The 24,624-nt window shown below is 39.0% G+C and overlaps 1 protein-coding gene across 2 annotated transcripts in view; it reads left to right on the top strand.

The window, feature by feature from the left end:
• ZPBP (zona pellucida binding protein) overlaps window positions 1-24,624 on the top strand; it is a 116,715-nt gene that overhangs the window by 7,849 nt on the left and 84,242 nt on the right. The window contains exons 3-5 of one of the 2 annotated variants that reach the window (XM_047095641.1): window positions 2,771-2,896; window positions 6,249-6,251; window positions 11,835-11,984. In XM_047095641.1, coding sequence (XP_046951597.1) covers window positions 2,771-2,896; window positions 6,249-6,251; window positions 11,835-11,984 — 279 coding nt within the window. The remainder of the gene's footprint in view (window positions 1-2,770; window positions 2,897-6,248; window positions 6,252-11,834; window positions 11,985-24,624) is intronic. The other variant, XM_047095640.1, reaches the window with a different exon arrangement.

The raw sequence follows: 24,624 nt of genomic DNA, 5'->3' as shown, positions 1-24,624 counted from the left end.
CTAGCCAGAGCGTCAGTTTCAGCCACACGTTAAGAACTTAAGTTCTTGTTCTTGACTGAGCATGCTGAGTCTTAGGCATGCACCCCCCGCCCTCTGCCCCATGCATGCATGTATGTGGTCTTCTGCTTTGCTAGGAATATGTTAGAACTTTCAAGCTCCCGTGGATGTCATTTCCAGCTTTTCCTCATAAGCTTATTGGTTGGCCTGCTGTTTAACCCAACTGTTACCCACTGCATCAGGCATTTATAAAGTTAAATGAAACTCTCTAGTTGCTTTTGAAAAATACTTTTTGGGAAAAGGCTTTTTATAGTGGTTGTGCTTTGCGTTAGATCCAGCAAAGACAGCCTTGTAGGAAACTGCCAGAGAAGTCCAATAATGACAGTTCTCTGGGAAGGAAGCATAGAAGTCTCGCCAACCCTGTTTGCCCTTCTACTGGCTACCAGGGTGCTGGTTCTTACAGTGATTGGTGTAGCGGTGGGCAGAGCTAAGGCAGAGCTAGGGAGGGGGGCGATGGGAATAAGGAAACTTACAGTGCTACCAGCGCACCTGGATCCTGCCACAAATCGCCACACAGTGGTTGGATTAAACAACACAATTTTATTGTCTCCCAGTTCTGGAGGGGAGAAGTTCAGTCACAGAGATAGGGTTGATTCTGCTTGAGGGCTGCGAGATCTGTACCAGTTCTCCTTTCATGGCTTGTGGGTGGCCATCTTCTTCTGCCTGTGTCTCTTCACATCACATCCCCTCTGTAATTTGTACGTGTGTCCAGATTTTCCCCTTTTATAAGACACCAGTAGTATTGGATGAGGCTTGCTGTAATGACTTCATTTTAACTTTATTACTTTTCTTTTTTTTTTTTTTTAATGTTTATTTATTTTGGGGAGAGAGAGACAGCAAGCAGGGGAGGGGCAGAGAGAAAGGGAGACGCAGAATCCGAAGCAGGCTCCAGGCTCTCAGTTGTCAGCACAGAGCCTGATGCGGGACTCACACCCACAAACTGTGAGATCATGACATGGGCTGAAGTTGGACGTTTAACCGACTGAGTTACCCAGGCACCCCTAACTTGATTACTTTTCTAAAGACACTATGGCCAAATAAGTTCACATTCTGAGATACTGGTGGTTAGGGCCTAAACATATGAATTTGGGGAGAGGCATAATTCAACCCATCATGCCAAAGATTTAGTTGTTTTTCTTGAATAAACTTTTCATGAGTTGCTTCAAGTCTTTGAGTAATTTCCAGAGCTCTGAAAATGTTGATCCAGACAATTTCTGTCAGTTTTTTTATTACCTTTATGAAGGGGATAATTTTTAGAGTTCCTTACTCTGCCATTTTCACTGATACCACAACTTTTTATCACAGTTTTTGTTTTAAAACTCTAATTTCTAAACTTAAATTGTAAAACATGTATCACTGATTTCTTTTTTATTGCTTTTTAAATGGGATATGATTAAATTCTTAATAGATGGACATTTCAGTTCAGTGTGGATTTCTTACAGCACATAGATTATTCTACAATGTTTTACTACTTGTGCCTACATTTTTATTTTAACGTTTATTTATTTTTGAGAGAGATTGAGAGAGAGAGAAAGTGAGCAGGGGAGGGGCAGAGACAGAGGGAGACACAGAATCCGAAGCAAGCTCCAGGCTCTGAGCTGTGAGCACAGAGCCTGATGCGGAGCTCGAACCTACTAACTGTGAGATCATGACCTGAGCCAAAGTTGGACGCTTAACCGACTAAGCTACCCAGGCATCCTATAGAAAAAAATTGCTTAAAATTTAACAGCAATTAATGATAAAAAACAAATAATTTAAGCATACAGGGAACTTTCTTAACCTATGGAAGAATATCTATATCTAATAGCTATATTCAGGGGAGACTGGTTCAGTTGGTTAAGGGTTGGACTCTTGATTTCAGCTCAGGTTTCATCTCAGGGTTGTAACTGTTGAAGCCTACTTAAAAAATGAATGAGTGAATGAAGGAGTGAGTGAGTGAAAGCTGCATTCAGTAACCATCACACTATATGGTGAAACTTGAGAGACCGTCTCAAGTTAGGCAGAGTTTTGATTCTCAGATACAACTCTTTACTGGATCACAAAAAGCTTTGTAATTTGGTGAATCAGTGAAATGTTGGCATGTCAAAAGCTTTTCTACTCATAAGCTGACTTATGAGTAAATTCAAGATAATTGAATCTTTACTGTGTTCCTTTTGTATCTCCTAAAGAATATAATTTTGGCTTGTTTAATGATCAGGATTCTTTGAATTTTAAAGCAAAGTGGGAAAAATGCTTAATAAAATCAAAGCATGTATTTTTTGACTTTTTAATCACATTATAACTTTCAAATTCAGTACTTTGTATCACATCAATGTGAATAGTTATTCTGCTAATATAAACAGATTTATTGGTTCCTTTCAGGTTTGGTGTCTTTGCAAAACAGATACAGTCTAGTATAGACTAGTTTTAATACTTTGTAATTAAAATAATATCCTGAGAGTAAAATAAGTTAGTGTCATGAACTCTGCATAAAAGCCCAGTGCATTATTTTCAGATTGGTAAACCCGCATACACCCCCAAATATAATACATGTGTATATTTTTGAGTATTAGTTATCATATGGAATGCAATGAAATTTAGTCCTTATCAAGTAATTGCAGTTACCCAAAGAAAAGTTATAAAAACATGTAACGCAAACTACAAAAATGTGAGGCATTATAGAGCATAAAACGATACAAGATATTATTGGAACATTTTGATGTTGTATTTTCAGTGAAAGTATATGTTATGCTTCATCAAAAGAGTCCACACGTGTTATGTGTAACCCAACGACTGCGAAATTCGGAACTGATAGATCCATCATTCCAGTGGCATGGGCCAAAAGGAAAAATTATTTCAGGTAGGCTTTTGTTTCTATTATAATTCAATGGATATGTCTGAAATATACTCAGAACACAGAATAGTCATATCTCATATATATGTATATATTTCCTCACTTGTTTTTTCCTGTGATTTCCCTTTGGAGTTAGAGTCTACCAGTGCAGGTGGTATAGACATTTTTCACACATCTTAATCTGAGATAGAGACACTTGATGACTGTTTAAGAGTTTGGGGAATTCTCTGAGCACCTATATTCCACAAAAATGTTACTTTTTAAAAAGTTCTTAGAGCCATTTTGGTTTCTTCATTCAGACTTCTGTTAGTCAAGTGTGTACGAAGAAGCAGATATAATTCTGGTTTTTATTGACAATACAAATGAGCCCTTTGAGCTGCAGATTTATAAACATGGTTTTGTCTTAAACAGCACCACGTAGGGACAGCTCAGGTCTTTACTAGTAGAGTTTTTACATTTTTTGATCTTACATTTCTTTCTGACTAAAAACCATACCAATGTGGATTATATTTGAATTTAATTTCAATATTAGAATCTATTAAGAAAAAAAAGACCGTATTTAGCTTTTCATACTTTGGTATTAAAAACATGCATTTAGATATACTGCATGGTTTGACCGTGATTGTGTATTAATGTATGACTGGTGCTGTGCTTACGAAAGAGGAAACTTAGTAAATCAGTTACTCATCCAGAGGAGAAGACAGACTCAAGAGACACATGTGAATGGTAGCCTTATGGTTTCAATAAATTTTTGAGGAAACAAGATCTTAATCTCATGAAAGTATTTTTGTTCCACATAGCAGTTACTATTGGTATGACTGGTCTGATTAACATTTTCTCCATTCAACTTCTTTTGTTATTTTGAAATGAATTATCTTTTTTCTAATCTTTCATTTGCTGATCTGTTTTTGCAGTGTAGGTTAAAAAATTTAAATCAGCTTAGCTGTTCTTGTGTTCAGCCTTGCTAAATACCAGCTTAATGAATTTTCATCCTAACTATGTGTTCAATGAAGCACTTAATCATTTTTGCATACCATCCAGGAAGTTGTCTTTATTGCTCTGTTTACATCTGTTTACATTTTCTTTTTTCTTCCTTCCTTTCTTCCTCTCTTTCTCTCTCTCTCTCTCTCTCTCTCTCTCCCTCCCTCTCCCTCCCTCCCCCCCTCCCTCCCTCTCCCTACTGGTATTTGGAGAGAGTGCCTGTAGACGGAAACCTGGGGGTTTATTTTGTTATGGTGGTTGGGGGAAAGCATTATATTCATACCAAGACTTGGCTGAGGAAACATTCATAGGAAACACTTGTTTCATAATATGTTTTAATTCATATTTTTATATAATTGAATAATCTTAGCCGTACAGTTCTGAACTGTTTATGCTGATTCTGAAGAAGCTCAAGGTTTAAAAATCGTTACTCCTCTCTAGGTGAGATGGTTCTTCAGAGTGAAGTACTCAGCTCTTAGTGAGAAGTGCTCAGCTCTTAGTGAGTGCCTGCCTGGGGGCTGCGCTGTGCTAGGCTTTGTGTAATGTCTCTGCCTCATTGTACTAACATAGTAGGAATGGATTAGCAGAGATCAGTGACAAAAATCCCAAGAGATCAGGCACTTAATAGAAATCAGTGAAATGGGCCAGGTATAGAAGCATCCAGTACTGATGATGTGATCAGATTTTATTTTTACTGCTCTGTGATAGTAGCACATTATGTAGTACAAGCATGTAGGTTAGTATATTTTACATTTGGTGTTAAAACTCCATAAGTTCAAAAATAGAAGCATTTAAGTATTGAATTGTTCTTTTACAATTTGTTACTCCTTTGATTCGGAAATTGAAATCTGAAACATTTTCTTCTCTAAGATGCGTTGCCAGTCTTGTAGTTTATCTTGAAAAGTATAGTATGTGATTGAATTTTGAATCCTGCAACTAAGAGCAATATTTTATTTTACTCACTTTCATAAAGGAAAATAGACGTTCAGATGTGTAGTTATTTCCAAGTAAGGATTAAATCATGTTAGTACAGTGTTGTTTTTTTTTTTGTTTTTTTTTTATAAAATCTATTCTCAGGAAATTCTGGTGTTGACATCATCATCATATTTGAGATTTCAGTGCAGGATCACATCATAATTCACTGTCTACCAGTCTGCAGGCTCATTAGTTCTATCATTATCATTTCAGAAAGATCTGGAAATGTCTAATTTTCCTAAAGCTTGAAAAATGGAGAATCTTTTTGGAAACTTATAAATATTCCAAAGATAGTTTCCCTAAAAGTTAGCAAAAGAAATCATGTAATTGTGTAATTACTTGCACATGCCCCTGGAGAGAAACATTCAGATTGTTTAGATGGGTTGTAAAATATAGGGGACCTATGTTAGATTTGTTCAGTCCCCCCCCACCCTGTCTCCCTACCTTCTCTCCCTCTTTCTCTTCTTGCCCCCACTCCTCCTCTGTTTGTCTTCCCATATTTTTTATTCACAAACAAAATGCATTTTTTGCAACAAGACTTGTACGTCTTACCCCAACCCTGATCCCAACCTGATGAATTAACTCTTCTTGGTGGGTGGACTTCCCCATTTTTCTAAATATATCTAAGCACATACACACACGAGTTTTACCCGGTAACTACACTCTTATTATTCTTCTTGAGATTGAAGATGACATTCTATCCTTCTGTACTATTTTTTATTGAATGAATCACATCATGTGTACAGATGTATATAAGATATATGCAAGTCACGATACGGTAAAACAGACATCCTAGAACCTGCAGGATACACTGTTACGAAGACCGTTGCACTCCTAATAAGATGCTTAAAAATCCCATTTTTCTGTCCCCAAGCACTGGTCAGGTAAACACTACTATGAACATTTACAGAATTATTCCCTGGCTTTTCTTTATGTGTTTGTCATGTGTATAAATATACCCACAGACACGTTTATCCATACTGACCGCCCTCTGCAGTAAAGTACAGTCATTCTGTCCATTTTGGGTGTGAAAAAACTGAGGCATTGAGAGAGTAGGATGCTTACTGAAGTCCTTGGCCTCTGAAGTCCAGCTTCAGAGTTCACAGATACAGTCTAAGTGAGGGAGGAATGGGATTTTGATTTTCCCTTTTCATCATTTTGTGAGTTTTTGGTTTTTTGTATCTTTTAAAGAATTTGCCCAATTTAGAGTCTTCTTTCAACTTGTTGAATTTATGTGCATAAAGTATTTACGATACTGTCTTATTATCTTTTTAATATATTCAGGATCTGTATGACGTGCCCCATTCTGCCTGATATTGGCTCTGTCTTTTCTCTTTCATTTTGGTCTCTCTGGATACAGGTTTAAAAATTTTACCAGTCTTGGGATGCCTGGGTGGTTCAGTTGGTTCAGTGACTTCAGCTCAGTTCATGATCTCAAGGTTCCTGAGTTCAAGCCCCATGCCAGTCTCTGTGCTGACGGCTCAGACCCTGGAGCCTTCTTCAGATCCTGTGTCTCCCTCTCTCTCTGCCCCTCCCCTGCTCGCACTCTCTGTCTCTCTGTCTCTCTGTCTCTGTTTCTCAAAAATGAATAAACATTTAAAAAAAATGTTCTTACCAGTTTTTTCAAGGGACCGGCTTTTGGTTTGATTTATTTTTCTCTCTTATTTTGTTTTTTTTTACTTTCACTGATTTCTGTTTTTATTTTTATTATTTCCTTTCTTCTGTTTGCTTTGGGTTAAATTTGCTTATCTTTTGTTGATTGTAGAATTCTGGATTGACAGTTTATTTCTTTCAGCATTCTAAAGATGGCCCTCTGTATTCTTTTTGCTTGCATAGTTCCTAATGAGAAGTCTGCTGTTATCTTATCCCTGTCCCTCTGTAGACAGCATGCCATTTTATTTCTGACTGAATTCAAGATTTTTTTCTTTGCCTTTCATTTTCAGTGATTTGAAATTTACGTACCTCTTTTTTTTTTTTCTTTGTATTCTGCTTAGTGTTCTCTCAGCTTCTTGGATTTTTATTTTATTTTATTTTTTATTTAAAAATTTTTTTTTAATGTATATTTATTTTTGAGACAGAGAGAGACAGAGCATCAACGGGGGGAGGGGCAGAGAGAGAGGGAGACACAGAATGGGAAGCAGGCTCCAGGCTCTGAGCCATCAGCCCAGAGCCAGACGTGGGGCTCGAACTCACGGACCGCGAGATCGTGACCTGAGCTGAAGTCGGACGCTTAACCGACTGAGCCACCCAGGCGCCCTGATCAGCTTCTTGGATCTTTAATTTGATGCTTGCCGTTAATTTTTGAAAATTCTCTGCCATTATGTCTTCAAATATTTATTCTTTCCCATGCTGTCCCTCCTCTCCTTCTGAGATTTCTATCACCTATATGTAACGCTCTTTGATGTTGTTGCACAGCTCTTGGATCTTTCTTCCTGGTGGTGGTGGTGGTTTATTTTTTCTGTTTGAGATTCAGATTGGGTTGTTTCTTTTGACCTATATTGAAGCTCATTGATTCTTTCCTAAGCTGTATCGATCTTTTTATGAGTCCATTGAAGGAATACTTTGTCTGTGTTACTGTGTTTTTTGTTCTTGTTTTTGTCCATTTTGTTTTGCTTTTAGTTCTGGCATTTTCATTTGATTATTTTTTGTAATTTCAGTTTCTCTGCTAAAATCTCCTGTCTGGTCTTGCATATTATCTATGTTTTCTATTCAATATTTTAATACTTTTGTCATTGTTATTTTAAATTAACTGATATTTTTGACATATATGTCACTTAAGAGTCTGATTGTACATCGCCTGGTATTTTGGAAATATGTCTTCCTTATCTGTATGTCTCCTTGTTTTTTGTTAAAGTTGGACATCTTGAATAAAATAAGACTATAGATAGTAAGAATTTTTATGCTTTGAGATAAATACCTTTTTAAAAATAGCATTAATGGGGCGCCTGGGTGGTTCAGTTGGTTGAGCGACCGACTTCAGCTCAGGTTGTGATCTCACAGTTTGTGAGTTTGAGCCCCGTGTTGGGCTCTGTGCTGACAGCTCAGAGCCTGGAGCCTGCTTCTGATTCTGTGTGTGTCTCTCTCTCTCTTTGCCCCTACCCCACTCATGCTCTTTCTCTGTCTCAGAAATAAATAAACATTTAAAAAATTTTTTAAAAAATAGCATTAAGTCTTTAGTATTAGAAGTTTGTGTTAATCTAGTCAAGAATTTATCTTGGTTTAATATTGGTTGTTGCTGTGGTTATTGAAAGCTTCAGTCAGATAAAGTTAAAGATGTTTTAGGTATAGGCTGGTTCATGAGAAGTTCTTTTTCTCCAGTGTCTTTGGAGAAAACATTTCCTTTCTTGGCTTTGTTTTTCCTTTTAAAAAAAAAAAATCTCTAGAATCTCTTGCATCTCTTCTAATTTGATTATACTACATTTTGACTAGACTCTTTTACTGATGGGTCATTGGGAGAGAGGGACAGTCTCTGATGTTCGGTTAAGCCTGGTCTTTGGCAGGTATGGTGTCCCTGGGGCTTGTGGCCGGGGTAGGGGCAGCCGTCACAAATGCTCTAACCCCTTCTCCATCTGTAGTGTTGGCCTAGTACTTCTTGCTGACTGTTCCTCAAGGATGAGACTGTTTTCCCTTTATGTTTCCTTCCCCAGTGGCAGTAAGTCTCCACAGAGTCCTAGGTGACTATTTTTGTTCCTTCTCTCCCTATACATTAAATCATTGTTGCATACCAGGAAGTAGGGGAAATGGGTGTGGGTGGCCAAGTCCGGTGGGAGTCATGCCTAGGATTCCCCTGACCTTCTCTTTGATCAGTCTGAGGTGTTCCTGAAGGTACACCCTATAAGAGGGTGTAACACCTCATCTCCCCCCACCCCAGTATCTCTGGTCCTCAGAAGTTTCACATGTTCACACAGGTTGACACTTGGCTTTTAGTAAATCATTGAGAACTTTCAGCTGAGTCTTCTTAAATGCTTGGGTCCTGGTTCTATCCACAGGTCACTGTCCCTCCCCAGATTTCAGGTTTATTGGTTACCTTCTCACCTCAGTTTTTTTGATAGGTTTGAGATAAATTGTTAACTGACAATTTGTCTTTTTCCTTATTGTAATAGTGGGGTCTATGTTCTTGTGGTCAGTTTCCATATCTGAGCAGAAACTAAAAGTGCAAACTTAATTTTTTTGTTAAATAATAAGTTATAATGAAATTGTGCTTAAATTTTGCCATGTAATTTTAGAGTTGTAAGTCATGAACTAGAAGTCTAGTCCAACTCTAAAGTTTTAGATGATCAAGCTAAGTTGTGGAGAAAGAAGTATTGACTTTAGTTCAGTTATTCATGGACTGTATGCTGTTGCCTGAGTTGTTCCTTTGCCTACATGTTCCTTTGGCATCATGAAATTCACATTTAAACACTGTTACTTAAAGGTCATTTGTTAAGTGGTGTTGTAGCATGGCTTTTTCTGTTGGCTGTGAAATCCTCTGAGTATCTTTTAAAAATGTGCCGCTTTTAATTTTTATTCATTCATTCATGCATGCATGCATTTAGAGAGAGGGAGTGCATGAGTGAGGGAAGGGCAGAGGGAGAGGGAAAGCATCTCAAGCAGGCTCCACGCTCAGCTCGGCCCCAGTGTGGGGTTCAGTCTCAGGACTGTGAGATCATGACCTGAGCTGAAATCAAGAGTTGGACGTTTAACCGACTGAGCCTCCCGCGCACTCCCACTTTAATGTTTTAAAAATAAGAAGGTGAGAGGGTGCTTTGTCGTGGATCATGTCCTACGTGATTTTCTGGCCGTCATAATACTTAAATTGTAATAGGGATTCAGATATGTATTAGTGCACTTATACTTCTAGTTTGGGAAAATTATAGCCAAGAATGCATAGCCTAATTGACAGCATGATATTCATGGTGTTTAAAATCTATGGGCATTTTATTTTATAGTTTGAGAAGAATCGGTATTAACTCTTCTTTATTTAAAAATTTTTTTTGAAGTTTTTATTTAAATTTCGGTTAACACACAGTGCAATATTCGTTTCAGGTGTAGAGTGTCGTGATCCAGCCCCTCCGTACAATCCCCGGTGCTACTCACAAGTGTGCTCCTTGATCCCTGATCACCTGTTTGACCCAGCCCACCACCCACCTCCCCCATGGCAACCATTAGTTTGTTCTCTCTTGTTAAAGAGTCTCTTTCTTGGTTTGCCCCCCCTCCTCTCTTTTCCCCCTGTGCTCATTTGTTTCTTAAATTCCACATACTAGTGAAATCATGTGGTATTTCTTTGACTGACTTCACCTTTTATCATATTTACTATAAAGCATTTGTCCCTGCTGAAATCTATAGCAAACACTTGAAAACTTGTTAATCTGTTTTAGAAAACAGACATTTTATGGTAAATATGTAATCTTTCATCAAAAAAGAAATGAGCATTACAATAGGAACATAGTCACAATTTATAACCTCTTTTTCAGCTTCATCCAAGGATTTGGAAATGGGAATTCTTAAGGCATAATATTCTGTGTAAATTCCTTGAGGGAGAGCATATCCATCTCTATTCATTTCTCCTTCGGTATCTGAAGTAGGGCTTTGCATGTACTAGAAACCCAGCAATCTTTTAAAAATGTTTATTTATTTATTTTGAGAGAGAGAGAAAGAGAAAGCATGAGCAGGGTAAAGGGGTAGAGGGAAAGAGAGAATCCGAAGCATGTTCAGCATGGAGCCCAGTGCGGGGCTCGATCCCACCACCTGGGATCATGGCCTGAACTGAAATCAAGACTCAGACGCTCAGGCAACTGAGCCACCCAGGTGCCCTGAAACCGAACAGATTTTTATTGAGCAAGTTAATAATGAAAATTTCATCACTAAGAACATTCCTGTTGTGTCTTATTTTGAGGAAATACATTTATTCAAAAATAAATTTCAACCTGAAATTTATAAGCAATATGTTATTTACTTAAAGTGGAAAAAGATAATTATTTGCTGGGATAACACTTTCCATTCTAATGAAGGGCATATGAAATTATTGAATGAGTTTTAATATAAAAATTTTCAAATGCAAAACTGGTTATGCACTTTCAGAATAATGACTTGAATTACTTAAGGATTTATAGCTTTTTCAAGTAATTTAAGTTGTATTTGTTACACGAAAACAATTCTGTGAGATATGCTGTCGTATAATATGATTCTTTGTTTTACAAATGATGGAGCTGGACCTAAGAAAGATTAAGTGATTACCCTCGGGTTACACAGTTTATGAGAAAGAAAGGTAGACCTGAAACCCACGTCTCAAGCCTCTAAATTACACCTCTTTCCTGTTACACAGCACAGCTTCCTCCCAGTGTGGTACTTAAGTAACAAAGCACACGGAAGTCCCAAGGGCTCTTAACATCCAGTCCTCATTCTCAACACTGCAGCTCTGATTGTGTGACTTTGGGCAGGCCGGGTAATCCAGTCTCTTGTTTTCTCTCTTCTACAACCCTAAGGTTGTAACCCAGCCTTTGCCTGGTATCCTGTGTAATGACTAGAAGTACCTAGTTATTAGTATCTTGGGTTAGTCTTTGTTCTGGATACATTGTTTCCTCCCTTTCACATACAGTTTGTAAGCTTACGGAGGGCAGAACTTATCAATCAGTACACATACATATGTTATATATAATAACTTTATAGCATATGTAAATAAATGCTGCTTTTATACACATGCGAATATCTGATAGAGTTCATTTCAATGCAAGGAGATTAGGAGTGCATGAAGTACATGGAATTGTCAGTCTCCTCTGCCACTTAGGCAGCCGCACAGTTGGTGACCCCTGGTTAGTCCAGTTCACACACTAAGAAGGTCATCCTGGCATCTGCTGTCAACAAACACCAGACGCAATCACTAGTTATGCCCCCGACAAACTTCAGTGATTCTGTAGGTAAATTTTGATGGTTTTGCTCTGTTTAGAAAATATTTTGTTATTTTATCTCAGTGTCGTGTAATTTAATTACTGTGCTATTCCTTTATTAGAAAACAGCACTACACAAGTAACATCCACAGGAAGCCTTATATTCCAGAACTTTGAGGAGGGAATGAGTGGAGTTTACACCTGTTTCCTGGAGTATAAACCTACTGTGGAGGAAATTGTGAAAAATCTTCAACTAAAATACGTTATATATGGTAAGAAGTGCATTTAGTTGTATGTTAACATTTCTTAATGTTTTCAAATATTTAAATATCTTTAGGTTTGTCTTAAAGGGACTTTGTTATTTTTATTTTTTGTCTTTTAAAGAAAAACTACTACTTGCCGCTATTTTACAAAGTGCTGCGTAAGTGTTAGTGGTGAGGGCAGACCTTCTTTTCTTCGGGGGAGTGTTGATATGAACGCAGATAAATTTAAGCCGCTGAGTGAAAATGGGGCTGGAAATCATGTTTTCAAATTTTTACAATATTATAGTTTATACTGCTGTTAAATTCTGAGTTTCACTCTTGGTGGCACATTGCCATCCCCCCCGGATGGGAGCATGAAATGCCACCATAAATCCTTCTCTAAAAGCAGTGTGGTCTGTGGAGGTATGAGATGGGGAGAGCTGGGTGGGTTACTCGAGTGGCCGGGAGAGCAGCGTGAGCAGAGGTTGCTTGTATGTCCCCTTTCACCGGGGGGAACCTGCATGTGGTGGATGGAGTTGGGGTCCTCCGGGATGCACCTGTCTGATCTCCAGGACCTGGGCCTGTGCTGCCTTTCCGGACAGAAGGCTCTTTGCAGATATCGATTAGCTAAGCATCTTGAGGAGAGGAGGTTGTCCTGAAGTCGCTGAGCAGGCCCAGCGTCAGGGTCCTTAGCAGAGGAGGCACGAGGGCCATGGACACATAAAGGAGACGTGATGGCGGAAGGAGAGGCCCCCGTGGTTTCCTCTGAGGATGGAGGAGGGGCCACGGCCAGGGAGAGCAGGAGGCCTCTAGAAGCTGGAGCTGGAGGTGGAGGTGGCAGAGGCCTGGAGCTTCCAGAAGGAGTGCACCTTGTAAGATTCACTTTGGACTTCTGGTCTCCAAAACTGCAAGATGATAATATTTGTGCTATTTGAAGCCACTGCATCTGCGGTGATCTGTCACAGTAGCAACGGGAAACTAACGTACCATCCTTGTCACAGCTGGGTTGCGGAATGCGCGGCAGAATTATTAGTGGTTTCCTGATGATTTTCAGGCTCTGATGAAACACTGTCCCATATATCCAAAGAAAGACATAATTTTTTTATGAGAAACTATGTTAACTTTCTTAGGCAAAAAATGTTTAAACTTTTGAATGTGTCACACTTCCTTTTTGTTACGTAGTTTTCCCCATCTTGTTATTTCACTTGTTTAAAAGGAATATACTTTGAAATCTCTTCAAAGGGTATATTCGCACATGCCTAAAATGAATGCTGGTTTATAGTAATGATGGGTGTAGCTAATATTTACTGAGCGTTCATTATGTGCCAGGCAGTGCTGTGTTTCCGTGGGATTAGGGCATTGTTTAAAGTGCTGTATTTATATTCGACTCACTCAGTCCTGCAACAGACCTGTGCAGTGCATACTGCCATGTCCTGTCTTGTGCAGAAGCACTGAGGCACGGAGTGGTGAAGCGACTCACTCGGCCTCACTGTGCGAATGGGGCGGAGATTCAGATTTGAATCTAGGAATTCTGATTCCGGAGTTGGTTCCACAGAGACCGCAGGATGAAGCCTCATTTAATAAAGCCTGACTTTGGAGACCTGCTATTCTTGTGCTTAAAACAAATCATGTAATTCGTTCTATTTCAATTATGGAAAGAATCCAAATGTCTCCTCAACTGACGAATGGACAAAGAAGATATATGTATATAATGGAATACTACTTGGCAATGAGAAAGAATGAAATCCTGCCATTGGCAGCAACGTGGATGGAACTGGAAGGTATTATGCTAAGTGAAATAAGTCAGTCAGAGAAAGACAGATAATATATGTTTTCACTCATATGTGGAACTTGAGAAACTTAACAGAAGACCATGGGGGAGGGGGAAAAAACAGTTACAGAGAGGGAGGGAGGCAAACCATAAGAGACTCTTAAATACAGAGAACGAACTGAGGGTTGATGGGGGTGGAGAGGCGAGGGAGAGGGGAAAATGGGTGATGGGCATTGAGGAGGGCACCTGTTGGGATGAGCATTGCGTGTCGTATGGAAGTGATGAATCAGGGGAATCTACTCCCCAAGCCAAGAGCATACTGTATACACTGTATGTTCTCCAACTTGACAATAAATTATATTTAAAAAAAAGAAAAAAAGATTCACTTTAATCTTTCTAATGGCCACATGGTATTCCAGATTTGATTACTCCTCAGTTGGTGATCGTGGAGTTTGTGTCACATTTCCCTACTTCAAAGGGTACTGTATGGAACAGTTGAATAAATCCCTCTCCCTGCTGCCCCCACTGTGTATGTGTGTGTGTGTGTCTTTTTGTCTCTGTCTCTCATCTATTTCTATGTAAACACACAACCCACACATTTTACGTATGTATGCATGCATGTACATATGTATTTGTAGTATTCCACCATGAGGCACACTTTATTTTTTCCAAATTCAAAAACAGACGAAATTAGGCTATCAATGGAGAAACAATGGGGATAATCACCTCTTTATTAATTAGTTTTGATAGAATAAATTTTAATCCTAGAAGACTTGTTTTAACTTAACGTTAGACTATATTACTGTGGTCCAGTATGTATATATTATAGGTCCGTATAGTTATTACCATAGAGTTAATCCGATCCCATTTTATCAAGCCAATTACAGGTGGTGAAGATTTAATTTCACTTAGTTTTCCTTCTGTTAGAGCATCTCTACTCAATATGAGATATTTTAAGGCAGTGAGTACCACGACTATGGCAAATTTAGGCAAGGCTACAACTTAAGTGAGCCATACTTATTTTTCTCTATTTTATATTTATTATTCTAATATTATGGAGGGTAACATGTTTAAGTTTAGTTGGTTCTCCAGGTATAACCATAATTTGAGCCCTCTTATTAAGTCTATAGAGTTTGGCCATTTGGCACATTTTAACAAATGTTAAAATAAATTTATATTAAACAGGCACAAAAGCCATCAGAGCCCTTTTAAAATCTTTTTATATGTAAAGTTCTTTAGTATATACATTTGGTACATATATATTTTTTAATTTTTTTATTAAAAATTTTTTTAATGTTTATTTACTTCTGAGAGAGAGAGAGAAAGACGGAATGTGAGTGGGGGAGTGGCAGAGAGAGAGGGAGACACAGAATCAGAAGCAGGCTCCAGGCTCCGAGCTGTCGGCACAGAGCCCGATGTGGGGCTCGAACCCACGAACTGAGAGATCATGACCTGAGGCGAAGTCAGACGCTTAAGCGAGTGAGCCACCCAGGCGCCTCCCACTTTACCCATTTCTTGACCCTTCACTACCTGCCTGTGGCAACCACCAGTCTGTTTTCTGTATCTGTGAGCTTCTTTTTTAGGTTACGCATAGAAAAGAAATCATACAGTATTTGTCTCTCTCTGTCTGACTTACTTCATTTAGCTTATAAAGCCCTCAAAGTCCATCCGTGTTGCCACGCGCATACACATGCGGCCCACAATTTCTTTAGCCATTCAATCAGCAGGGGACACAGTTGGCTACTGTCAATAGTGCTGCAGTGAATATGGGGGTGCATATGTCCTTTTGAGTTAGTGCTTTTTTGTGGTTTTGGAGGGAGGGATAAATATCCAGAAGTAGAATTGCTGGACCATATGGTTGTTCAGTTTCAGTTTTTTGAGGAACCTCCGTACTGTTTTCCGTAGTGGCTGCACCAGTTTACCACCAAACAGTATGCAAGGGTTCTCTTTTTCCCACATCCTTTCCAGTACTCATTACTTTTTGTTTTTGTTTTTGTTTGTTTGTTTGGGTTTTTTTTTTTTTTTTTGGTTGGTAACAGTCATTCTAACAGGTGCATTTCCCTGATAATGATGTTGAGCACTTTTTCATGTACGTGCTGGCCATCTGTATTTCTTTGGAAAAATGTCTATTTAGATCTTTTGCCTATTTTAAATTGGATTGTTTGTGTTTTTGCTGTTAGTTTGTATAAGGTCTTTATAGATTTTGGATAGTAACTGCTTATCTGATACATGATTTACAGAAGTTTTCTTCTACTCAGTAGGATGCCATTTTATTTTGTGGATTATTTTCTTTGCTTTGCAGAAGCTCTCTAGTATAATATAGTTTCACTTGTTTATTTTTGCTTTTGTTGCTTTTACTCTTGGTGTCATGTTAGAAAACTTGCGAAGGTACTTATCACCTATATTCTTTTCTAGGAGTTTTATGGTTTCAGGTTTTACCTTCAGTTCTTTAATTGGTTTCAAGTTAATTCTTGTATGTAGTATAAGATAGTGATCCAGCTTCATTCTTTTCTATGTGCATGTCCAGTTTCCAGCACCATTTTTTGAAGAGACCAACCTTCCGTCATTGTGTGTTGTTGGCTCTTTTGTTGTAAAATTAATTGACTCCCTATGTGGATTTATTTCTGGGCTCTCTGTTCTGTTGGTCTGTATCTCTATACCATACTTTTTACATTACTGTAGCTTCGTAATAGAGTTTGAAATCAGGGAGCATGATGCCTCCAGCTTTGTTCTTCTTTCTTGAGATTGCTTTGGCTATATGGGGTCTTAGGATTGTTTGTTCTGTTTCTGTAAGAAGCATCATTGTAATTCTGATAGGGATTTTATTGAATCACATTGATTTGGGTAGTGTGAACATTTTAGCAGTATTGATTATTATAATCCCATGTACGTGGAATATATTTTCATTTATTTGTCTTCTTCAGTTTCTTAATGTCTTATAATTTGGAGTAGAGCTAAAGTATTTCAGTTTCTTGAGGTCTGGTTTATCAAACTTGGTTATTAAGCATCGTCCTATTTTTTCCTAAAGCCTGACAATGTCACTTTTAATGTTAATGCATTTTCAGTTGTTTTTTGTGTGAGGCGTGAGGTTTAAATTGTTTATAGGTGGATATCCACTTGCACCAGCTTCGTTTCTTGCAAAGACTGTTCTTCCTTTGATGGATTGTTTTTGTACCTTTGTCAAAAACCAGTTGAGAATATTTGTGAGAGTATTTCTGGGTTCTCTAATTTCTTCCATTAATTAATAGGTCTGTCCCTCTGCCAGTACCACATTAATTAATTACTATAACTGTATAGAAACATTCAATACAAGATAAAGTAATTCTAATTCTCCTACTATTCATTTTTATGAAGATTGTTTTTGTGTTTTTTGGGCCTGCCCCTTTCCATATAAATTTTAGAATAATCTTGAATGTGTCTACAAAGTGTCCTGCTGGAATTTCTATGGGAATTACATGTGGGAATTTCTATGGGAATTACTCTATAGATAAATTTGGGGGGAAATTGCCACCTCTACTATAGTAAGTGTTTCAATCCATGAACATGGTTTATCTCCATTTACTTAAGTCGTTCTTCATTTCTTACATCTATTATTTTTCTATTTTTATTTCTTTCATGTATGTGTTCAGTATGTACCTAAGTATATTATTTTGTTCTTTGGAGCAATTTTAAATGGTATTACGTTTTAAATTTTGGATTCCACATGCTTATTGTTGATATAAAGCAAATGAATTATTACTTGTGTCTTAATCTTATAACCTGCCATTTTAACATAAGGTTAGTTAATAGTTCTAGAATCTTTTTATTTTGTAGATTCTCTGTGAGACAGTCATGTCATAAGCACAGAAGGACAGTTTTGTTTTATTTATTTATTTTTCAATTTGTATGCCTTATTTTTCTTATCGTGGTGACTAGGACTTCTAATAATTTGCTGAATAAGAGTGGTGAAAGCAGACGTCTTTGCCTTGATTGTAAATGTGATGTTAGCTGTAGTTCTTATGTAGGTTCCCTTGAGGGGAGGTTGAGGAAGTTTCCTTCCATTCCAAGTTTGTTGATTGTGTGCGTGTGTGTGTGTGTGTGAGAGGGTGTTGGATTTTGTCAAGTGCTTTTTGTCTGCATTAACTGATAATTATGTGGTTTTTGTTTTGTGTGTTATTGATATAATATATTACATTAATTGGTTTACAAATGTCAAACCAACCTTGCATTTCTGGAATAGATAAATCCCACTTGGTCATGATGTATAATTCTTTCACTATGCTGTAGGATTCAGTTTTCTAGTGTTTTGTTAAAAGTTTTTGGCATCTGTGTTCATAAGACATTGGTCCATAGTTTTCTTGTGGTATCTCTTTTGTGTGGTTTTGCTATCAAGGTAATACTAGACTCATAGTATGAGTTGGGAAGTTTTTCTTCCTCAAGATTTTGGGAGAGTTAATTTAAAATTGTTGACATTTCTTAAAATATTTTCTAGAATTCTTGAGTGAAGACATCTGGACTTTGGTTTTTCTTCACTCTATATACATATACGTATGTATGTATGTACGTACATATGTATGTGTATATATACTGGTTATTAATTCTCTTTGTTTATTGTAGCTCTGTTTAGATCTTCTGTGTTTTTATTGAGTCAGTTTTTTTTTTTTAATTTTTTTTTCAACGTTTATTTATTTTTGGGACAGAGAGAGATAGAGCATGAATGGGGGAGGGGCAGAGAGAGAGGGAGACACAGAATTGGAAACAGGCTCCAGGCTCTGAGCCATCAGCCCAGAGCCCGACGCGGGGATCGAACTCACGGACCGTGAGATCGTGACCTGGCTGAAGTCGGACGCTTAACCGACTGCGCCACCCAGGCGCCCCTTATTGAGTCAGTTTTAATAGTTTGTGTCTTTCTAGGATTTTTCTATTTTATCCAAGCTAATTATTGGCATACAGTTGTTCATAGTGTCCCTTTGTAGTAATTTTTTATTTTGTAAGGTCAGAGTAATTCTGCAATAATGCTGTTTCTTTCATTTCTGGTTTTGAGAATTTGAATCTTCTCTATTTTTCTTGATTACTTTAGCTAAAGGTTTATCAATTTTGTTCACTTCTTGAAAAAACTAGGTTTGTTTCATTGCTTCTATTTTTCTTTTCACTATACCATTTATCTCTGCTCTAAATTTTATTATTTTAATAATGATAATTTTCTTCCTTCTGTTTGCTTTAGGTTTAGTTTTCTCATTTTTTTCCAGTGCCATAAGGTTAAAGGTTAGATTACTGATTTGAGATCTTTCTTTTGTGATAAAAGCACATTATATATACACACGCGCGCGCATGCGCGCGCACACACACACACACACACACACACACACACACTGCTAAGTACTGCTTTAATTGCATCCCATAGATTTTGTCTTTATTTTAATTTATATGAAGATATTTTCTAACTGCTCTTTTGATTTCCTTATTTGACATATTGGTTATTTAGGATGCTATTGTTTAATTTCTGTGTCTCTGTAAGTGTCTCAAATTTCTCCCTTACTCTAATTTTATTCCATTTTAGAGAAAATACTTTGTATTTCAATCCTTTTAAGTTTATTGAGATTTGTAGTGCAGTATCTGCAACATCTTTGAGTATTTGAGTGTGTGCCATGAGCACTCCAGAAGAATGTGTATTCTGCTGTTTTGGGTGGAGATCTGTAGATACTTGTTAGGTCTGTTTGTTCATGACACTACCCAGGACTTCTGTTTCTTTGTTGATCTTCTGCCTAGTTGTTGTATCTATTATTGTAAGTGGGTGTTGAAACCCCCAACTAATAATTGTTGTCTGTTTCTTTTTTTATTTGTCAGTTTTTGTTTTGTTTTGGTACATTGTTCTTAGGTGTGTCTATGTTTCTAATTGTTCTGTCTTACTGAAGGATTGTCCCTTCTAATAAAATGTTCCTTTTTGTTTGTTTGTTTCTTCTAAAGTCTCTCTTACCTGATAATTGTATAGCCACTTCTGCTTTCTTGTGTTTGCTGTATGCATAGTATATCATCTTTCACGTTACTACTTTCTATCGGTTTGTATTTTTTTTTAATTTTTTTTTTTTCAACGTTTATTTATTTTTGGGACAGAGAGAGAGACAGAGCATGAACGGGGGAGGGCCAGAGAGAGAGGGAGACACAGAATGGGAAACAGGCTCCAGGCTCTGAGCCATCAGCCCAGAGCCCGACGCGGGGCTCGAACTCACGGACCGCGAGATCGTGACCTGGCTGAAGTCGGACGCCCAACCGACTGCGCCACCCAGGCGCCCCTCGGTTTGTATTTTTTTTAATATAAAGTGTGTCTCATGTAGCCACCAGATAGTTGATACTGCTTTTTCAATCCAGTTTCACAGTCTGTGAAGAGACTAGACAGTATCATTTTTGACTGGATAGTGTCTTTCCTTTACATTTAATGTCATTTTTATATCATTAGATATACTCTGCTGTTTTATTTTTTGCTTCATGTGCATTCCTGTATTTCGCATGAATTCTTTGGAATTAAAAGAATAATTCCTAATGTAGCATTTTAAGTAGTGATTTTTCACTTTGTATTTGAGTTTTATTTCCTTACTGATTGTTCTGAGGATTACCACATACATCTTAACCTACCTTACAGAGTCAGCTTGACATTTATACTAAATTCCACTGAGATGTAGAAAAGTTACTCTTACATATACATATTCCTTTTCTCTGCTTTTTGTGGTATAAATATTATGCGTGTTATATTTGTAAATGTTACACAACTATCAATAGATAGCTCTTATTTTGCATAGTGTTATGTGTTTCTGAAAAGCCAGAAACAGAAAGGAGAGCCAGTGTGTGTTTGTAGGTTTATAGCTTACTAGCCTTTTGTCGCTCATTTTTTATTCTCTTCATTTGTTCCCATGTATTCAAGTTACCACCTGTAGTCGTTTCCTTGGCCCAGTGTAGGGGACCAGTGGAACATCATACACAAATCCTTTACACGGTTGCTTTTTCTATCAGTAAAAGGAAAAAAGTAGAAGAAATATGCACTTATTCTGTCTTTGTAATGACATAATTACCTTTACCGGAACACTTTGTTTTTGGTGTGGATTCCGATTACTGACTACGGTCATGTTCTTTCACTCTAATCTGAAGAACCGCTTTTAGCTGATTCCTTCTTCTGCCAGATCACAATCTACTCTTGAGCCCCTGAGTCCATTTTTCCTTTCAGTGCTTTCATTTTTCATCTGCAGAATGTGCACTTCGTTCATTTTTTATAATTTCAAACTTTACAAATATTAGTTATGTGAAATTCTCATTATACCTTCCTTCTTTAATCATAATTTCCTTTCGTTATTTTAACATATTCATAACGGATGCTTTGAAATCTTTATCTTTTAAATCCCACATCTGATCATTCTCGCAAGTGGTTACTGTTTCCTACTTTTTTCCAGGACATGAGTCATTCTTTCCTGTTTCCTTGCTTGACTCAAATTTTTTTCAGAACCTGGACTTTTTAGATAGCCTGGAATCTGCTGCCCTCCCCAGGCTTGTAATTACTTGATGTTTGTTTAGCAAGTGCCTAGATCATTTCCATGAAGTTCGCAAGTGTCTAGATCACTTCCATGAAGTTTGCTCCTCACTCACCATAATGTGAAGCCCCCCACCCCCAGCCCCTAGTTTGTTTTAGGAATGGCAGCAGTTGGTTTTTAGCAATGCCCTGGGCATAAATTCCTCTGAAGGCTGATCCAGTGAAGTATGCCTTCCTTTGAGGGGATATTCCCCTGGTCAGTGTTTGAGACTCTCTCTGACCCCAGGATTGCTGCTTGCAGCATAGACTTCCGGAGTTGCTGTCTGACAGACTAGGCAGCCTGCGTGCAGTTCACCTGTCCCCCCCAGGGAGTCACCTCCCCACCGTCTTTCCCCAGACCTCCTGGGTTTTTGAGACTGCCCCGAGGTTCCAGCTTCCTGGCACTTTATCTCCAGTGATGCCTGTTACTTCCAGAAGAGATTCTGAGCTCTCTGCTCTCCCGCCTGCTCCTGCCCCCTGGCACATCCTCCCACCTGACCCGCAGTCTGGAGCTGGGGTGAGGACACGAGTGCCCCCCTGCTCTAGGAGCTTGGCGGCCGGGGAGGGGTAGCAGCAGCATCCCTGGGACTCCTGGGTTTGCCGCTCCAGCTGTGGACCCCTCACCGTGAACTGGGCCAGGGCAGTCAAGGGCAGCGAGGGCCGCCGGGGGCATTGTCAGCATTGCCACAGCCAGTGTCGAGCCTCCGTGGCATGAAGTGCTGGCCAGTGGAAGAAGGGAGTCGTCCCCTCCCAGCTGTCTCAGCCATACTCACCTGCACCTTCCCGCCAGGAGCAAGTAGTTCTGCTTGGCAGGAGAAGTGCCGACCCCCCCTGCCCCTCCTGGGGGGCTGCTGTCTGGGGGCTGGGGAAGAGGGCGCCCCACATTCTCATCTGCCCAGTCTGGAGTACTTTCCATCTCGCTGGGCCGAGAAGGGAGGGAGGTGGAAGGTCTGGGTTCACCACCCCGGACTCCCTGTTCTTACTGACTGTTAGGAGATTTTTTTGAATAAATATTTTTCACTTTTCTCTTTGTCCTAATGTCCCCCAAAACTCAGTTCCCCTCTTGGTGGGTGTTGAGCCTAAAGGCACAACTGAGCCAAGAATAGGAAAAGGAAGGGTTTTACTAGCAACAAGTAAGGAGAACATTGGGGATCTTTCCCAAAGCAGAGTCTCCTCGAATTGGGGTAAGTCACCAGGGCCAGCGGCTTCCTCAGTTCTCTGGCTTTGGTGGGTCCAGAATCTGAGCACTCGGAGGGCTTTAGATCCCGCAAAGGTACCTGAAGCGTGTGTGGCGGGTCAGGCTTCACTTTTGAGTCTGCACGGGGAGTTTTAAAATATGGGTTTGTTTTTGTTTGTGTACAGATTTTTTGTTTGTCTTCCTACCGACAGTATTTCCGTTATCAGGAAAGAATAGTAGATAATAGTTTATGAATATCTTCTGGCTTTGTTTAGTACAAGAACATGTTTAGTCTGCCCTAGTTTGTGCACACTTTTTCCTCCCCAACCGGCGCCTCAGCCACCAGCCTGTGGATTGGTCTAGGATTGTGTTGGCAGGCAAATGGCATTTCACCTCTTTGGTGGTGCGTCATCTCCCCTACTGCCACCCAAAAGTGTGCTTAAATCACTTGGCATTCCCCGCCAATAGTTTGCAAGTCCACAAAATGAGTGGCTTTGGACTCCGTGTCCTAGCTGTTTTTCAGCTTTGACGTTTTACGTCGATTCTTTTAAAAGCTGGTGATGGAAAAAAATGCAGTGAACTGCTGTCCGCTCATAATTAATTGAGATATTTGTCAGAACTAACTAGCACCGGGAGTTTTATCACCGATTTATTGTCGCTGATATTGGTGCGGTTTTGGAGTGATGGTGGTTCAGAGCTGTTGGCCAAGAAGAATTCTGGAGATGTCTTTGGTGCAAAAAGGTGATTTTATTAAAGCACGGGGACAGGACCCGGGGGCAGAAAGAGCTGCACTGGGTTTGTGAGGATTGACTGGTTCTATAGAGGCCTCCAGAAGGACTTCGATGTGCTAAAGAGGACTCATAATGTCCCTGAGGCCTTGCTGTTGTCAGGTTAAGGCTGTTTTCCCTCCAGGAAGGCATTAACATTAAGACAGTTGGGAGTTTATTGGAGGAATGTTTTACTCTGCCTGTCTCAAATATTTGTCAATGGGCTATACTATTGACAAATATGTGTAACATTTGAGAAACATTAAATATTGTCAATGGGTTATAAAGAAATTTAATTGGGGGCACCTGGGTGGCTCAGTCGGTTGGGCGTCCGACTTCGGCTCAGGTCATGATCTCACGGCCTGTGCGTTCGAGCCCCGCATCAGACTCTATCCTGTCAGTTCGGAGCCTGGAGCCTACTTCGGATTCTGTGTCTCGCTCTCTCTCTGCCCTTCCCCCACTCACGCTCTGTCTTCATCAAAAAAAGGAATAAACGTAAAAAAAAATAAAAAGAAATTTAATTTTATTTACCATTTCCTTCTTGTCTTTGTTTCCCACATCACTGTGGAGAGGAGGGTGATGTTGGGGCTCCAGGAAGCTAAGTCTATGGGTTTCTGGAGATTAGGCTATTGATAGGATTGCCTTTTTCTTGTCATTTACTAAGGTATTTGTAAACTGGTGGAGACTCATGTCCTGCGTGACTGTGATCGCTTATCAGTTAAATTGTTTTTTCCCTTTCATTTGTTCTTGGGCAGTCAGGAGTGCCCCAGGAATGTTGCGCAGAGCCCACCTTACTGGGGGTGGGGGGTGTTTGCCGGGTGTCAGCTTGCCTGATGCTCCCTCAGCAATCATTAGACTGTCTCCTGGCCTGTTAGTTTCTACACTCTTTCCTAGGCCAGCAGGGCCTAAAATAACTTTTCACACGTCTCGGAAACTGTCGTTCTTTTTCTGGGAACCCCTCTCTCTTTCTGCTTGCATTAGGACCATTTTCAGAGATTATAAATGGTTGTTTTTTAAAAATAATTTACGTTATTTTTCATTGGGATGTGGGCTTCTGTTTCTCCAGCTGTCATGTCCTGCTACTATAATTGTTTTAATAATATTTTTAATAGTCATTACTTTATTAGATGTACCATTTATTATTTAGTAGTAGTTTGTTTTCAAATGTTTGACAGATTTTATTTATTTAAAAAAATTTTTTTAATGTTTATTTTTGAGACAGAGACAGAACATGAGCAGGTGAGAGGCAGAGAGAGAGAGAGAGAGAGAGAGAGAGAGAGAGGGAGACACAGAATCCAAAAGCAGGTTCCAGGCTCCAAGCTGTGTTTGATGGATTTTAATTGTTGATTTGGATTTTGATTTGTGTCAGAGCATGTGGTTACATAATATATGTAATTATTATGGATTTCTTATCATCT

This window comes from Lynx rufus, unplaced genomic scaffold (genome assembly GCF_022079265.1).
Source record: "Lynx rufus isolate CCGP_SWC_20201006 ecotype Redwood Valley unplaced genomic scaffold, mLynRuf1.p SCAF_4, whole genome shotgun sequence".
NCBI lineage: Eukaryota > Metazoa > Chordata > Mammalia > Carnivora > Felidae > Lynx > Lynx rufus.
This window is presented reverse-complemented; position numbering and strand designations above follow the sequence as displayed.